The sequence below is a fragment of the Plectropomus leopardus genome, unplaced genomic scaffold (genome assembly GCF_008729295.1).
Source record: "Plectropomus leopardus isolate mb unplaced genomic scaffold, YSFRI_Pleo_2.0 unplaced_scaffold10978, whole genome shotgun sequence".
NCBI classification, from domain to species: Eukaryota; Metazoa; Chordata; class Actinopteri; order Perciformes; family Serranidae; genus Plectropomus; species Plectropomus leopardus.
In genome coordinates this window covers 1-3,706 of record NW_024611593.1, presented here as the reverse complement: position 1 = coordinate 3,706, position 3,706 = coordinate 1, and the positions used below count along the sequence as shown (strand labels likewise).

The following is a 3,706-nucleotide window of genomic DNA, read 5'->3' as shown; positions in this document are numbered from 1 at the left end:
CTCTGTGACCCTGAACCTTTAACAGTCTCTGTGACCCTGAACCTTTAACAGTCTCTGTGACCCGGTTCTTAACTCATTGTGTCTCCTTCACAGTTTGTGACTGTAACCTGGAGGGAACCCAGCGTCCGTCATGCGACCCTGAAACTGGTGAGTGCATCTGTCGAATCGGCGTCACTGGTATCTTCTGTGACGAGTGTGCCCCTGGCTATGACTCAGCATTCCCAGCATGCGAGGAGTGTCACCCATGCACCGCGCTCTGGTCCGTAAGTGTCATCGATGTTCAGCGAGCCGCCCATAGGATGAGAACCTTCATCCCTCGCCATGGCGATGACCTGCAGCCTGGAGACAATCATCATCAGCCACGCATGCTTGAGATGCACTCCGAGTTGAACGGCCTCGCCAATCTGACGGGACTCTCTCCACCAAGAGTGGAGAGGGTGGAGAAACTGTCTGTGAAGATCAGGTACAGAAAAATTATTGACACCTCACAAAAAACTGAAGAACTATTGTTTCTGTTCTTTGTAATGAGTGAATGTGGTGCAGAAATACTGACCGGACCCCACAGTCCCCCACCAAACAGCTCTAACCCTAAAACACTGAAACCAGACTTGTGAATGTGAATTCGGAAATGATCAGATCATCTCTGTTGAAGCTTTTTCCTTTAGTGCACTCACCAGCCACCATGTTGAATTTCTCTGATGCTGTTGGACATAAAACTCAGACTCTGTTCAATTACGAGTACTGATAGGACATCTGCAGCGTTTTGGAAAAAATCTCAACATTATTTAATAAAGTTGTGTTTTTAAAGGACACAGCAGGTCTGTGCTATCTCGCTGGAAAAGGTGAAACTCAATTATCAGAAATGTAAACATTTTCATCCTCACAGGAAATTGAAAGACGCCATCGACCCGAACATGATAGTGATCGACCCATCTCCTCTCCTCAACACCGAAATCGACAGCATTCGTCTGGAGTTCAGGAAGCTGCTGAACAGCCTGAAGGAGAAACTCGTGGAGGATCCGGATGATGAGGACGAGGACCTGGAGGGTACGCTTCAGACATCACTCTGTTTCAGGGTTAAATTTATTTTATCTTCCATGCACCACCAGCTGGAGTCCGTCCGATCAGCTTCAGAAGAGTCCTGCTGGTTCAGGACTTCTCACAGCCACGAAATCCACTCTTTTTCTAAGAACGTTTAACCCTTTAGAAACCGTTCCCATCTCTGTCTCAGACCTTTGACTTCACACTGTGTGACGCTGAGCTGGAAGAGCTGCTGTAGGTCCTGATATATGGATGTATAGATTATATATGTAAAGATGGACAAAGTCCCAAATGTTTTCTCTGAGTCTTCATTCGGTCTCCATTCGGAAATATCACCAGCCGAAATTAACCACCAACCTGCTTCCGAGCTCCGCCGCCGCTCGCCAGGCAAGTCGCCCCTCTACAAGAGCTGGCAAAAATACGATAAATCCTGTGATCCCTCCACCCCCTCAGATAAATGCTTCTGCTGTCCTCCGGACAGGGGGAACCCTGTCCTCTGAACCTGTCCTCTGATGCTGTCCTCTGACCCTGTCCTCTGTCCTCTCATCCTGTCTCAGAGTTGAAGGATGAGGTCCAGAAGCTTCATCAGGTCTTCATGTTGGACGAGAAGAGGGTGAGGGACGCCAGCAGAGCTCTTGAAGATGCCATAGACACCCGACAGGAAGTCAAGCACAAACTGAGCATGTGCTGCGGCGGCGGAGGAGACCTGGCACCGCTGGAGAGAAAGGTCAACGAGCTCGACGTGGTCGACCTCAACCAGAAGGTGAACGCTGACCTGCAGTCACATGACTCACTCATCAGCCAGACGCATGTCTGCAGTGTGTGTGTGTGTGTGTGTGTGCAGACTGTGTGTGTGTGCAGACTGTGTGAGTGCAGACTGTGTGTGTGTGTGTGTGTGTGTGTGTGTGTGTGTGTGTGTTCAGACTCTGTGTGTATGTGTGTGTGTGTGTGTGTGTGTGCAGATTGTGTGTGTGTGTGTGTGTGAATGCTGTGTGCAGCAGCATCGGCTGAATATAAATCATGAAGTGATAAATAATCTCTGTGTGAATGACCTTGCTAATGTGTCCTGGTCTGGTGCAGGTCTGTGGAGGACCAGGTCTGGAGGACTGTTCAGAGTGTGGTGGAGCTCTGTGTCTTCTGGATCTGGGAAAACGTAAATGTGGCGGTCCGAACTGTGACGGCATGGTTCCTGTCAGTCAGAGAGCTTCGGAGTCCGCGCAGACGGTGAAGGACCGACTCAACAAGCTCCCATCCAGTCTGCAGGAATCCAAGAACAAGGCAGGTTTACACTGGGACCACTGGGACTGATGGTGCTGGTACTGGAACAAACTCAGAGTTCCAGTCCACGTCATTGGATTTTAAGAACCTCCAGATAAAACAGCTTTTATTTTGAAGAAGGAATTAATGAACATGTCTAACTTAGACAGGAACTGGGTCAGCAGGACACATTAGAACGAGGGGTTAAATTTGGAGCTCAGGAACTGCTGTTTGTAAAGCAAAGTCACAACATAACAACAGAGGAGCTACCTCAGCAGGGATATGGACCAGGGTCCCCTGAGGTTTCAGACTTCAGAACTCCTCCCCTGCTGAGGACAGCCTGAGACAAGCCCTTCTGTCTCTTCCTAAAGTGTCTCAGGGTTTGACAGAACTTCCCTGAAGCCAAAAGTCCTCTTCGGGACCTGTCTGCTGGTGACCCGTTCACCCTTACTACATGTGTTTGGGTTTACCTAGTCTGTCCGGCTGCCCCGTCTCGTATTCGTGACGTACTTCATCTAGTTGCCCGCTGCTGTTGAATGTCAGATTTTAAGAAAACGCAGTTACTGTCTAATACTGGAACCAGGTATCGATAGCGAACAGACTTCAACACCAACAAACCTCCAGAACAGAGCCGATCGTCATAGAGCAACAGCTCACACTAATGCAGCAACAGTTTTGACAGTGAACGTGGCAGCGTGCAGGTTTTGGATGTTAACCCGACCCTGGAGCGTCCTTCCAACAAAAAACACATCATGGCAGATCTCGTGTGTTTCATGTCACTTTACTGCTTCACTGTCAAATGAATAACACAACTGTGTCTTTTGTGTCAGATCAACGATGCCAAACGAGCAGCTCAGGACACCAAAGACCAGGCCAAAGACCTCCAGGACCGGATTAGTAACAACATGGACTCCCTGGAGAGAGAGAAAAACCGAACCAAGGAACTTCTCCAGCGAGTGAAAGACTACCTGACGGGTCAGTGTTCAGGTGATGCTGCAGGAACCTGGTCCTCACCTGGAGGTTCAGCCGTCCGATCACTTCACAGATGATGCCGGGCATTTCTTCTTTTTTTCCTCTGACACCAACGTGTTAATGAGCTCCAGCTCGGAAATATCAGGTTTTTTACAAAAAACGAGTTGTGATTATGACATGGACAAAAGACTGAAACTAATAAATATGATAACACGATACAAACACAAACTCAGATCTTTATGTGAACCTTCAGGAGCTTCGTCTCCTGACCCAGAGTACATGAGAGAAAAGAAAAAATCCCATCCTGCTGCAGCAGATTTGAACCCTTTGTATACACAAAGCCTTTTAAAAAGTGAACACGCCTGATGATATGTTGAAACAAAGAAGTTCACATACAAAAAGTTTTGTTCTGATTTTAAACCTTAGAAGCCTCATG

The 3,706-nt window shown here is 48.1% G+C and overlaps 1 protein-coding gene across 1 annotated transcript; it reads left to right on the top strand.

The window, feature by feature from the left end:
* Positions 1 to 93: 93 nt before the first annotated feature.
* On the top strand, positions 94 to 3,273 carry LOC121963363 (laminin subunit beta-4-like; the record flags this gene model as incomplete). The annotated part of the gene is made up of 5 exons (XM_042513652.1): positions 94 to 463; positions 887 to 1,047; positions 1,599 to 1,804; positions 2,122 to 2,319; positions 3,129 to 3,273. Coding segments are annotated over 5 exons (1,080 nt in total), but the record flags the coding sequence as incomplete, so codon positions are not given.
* Positions 3,274 to 3,706: the final 433 nt, after the last annotated feature.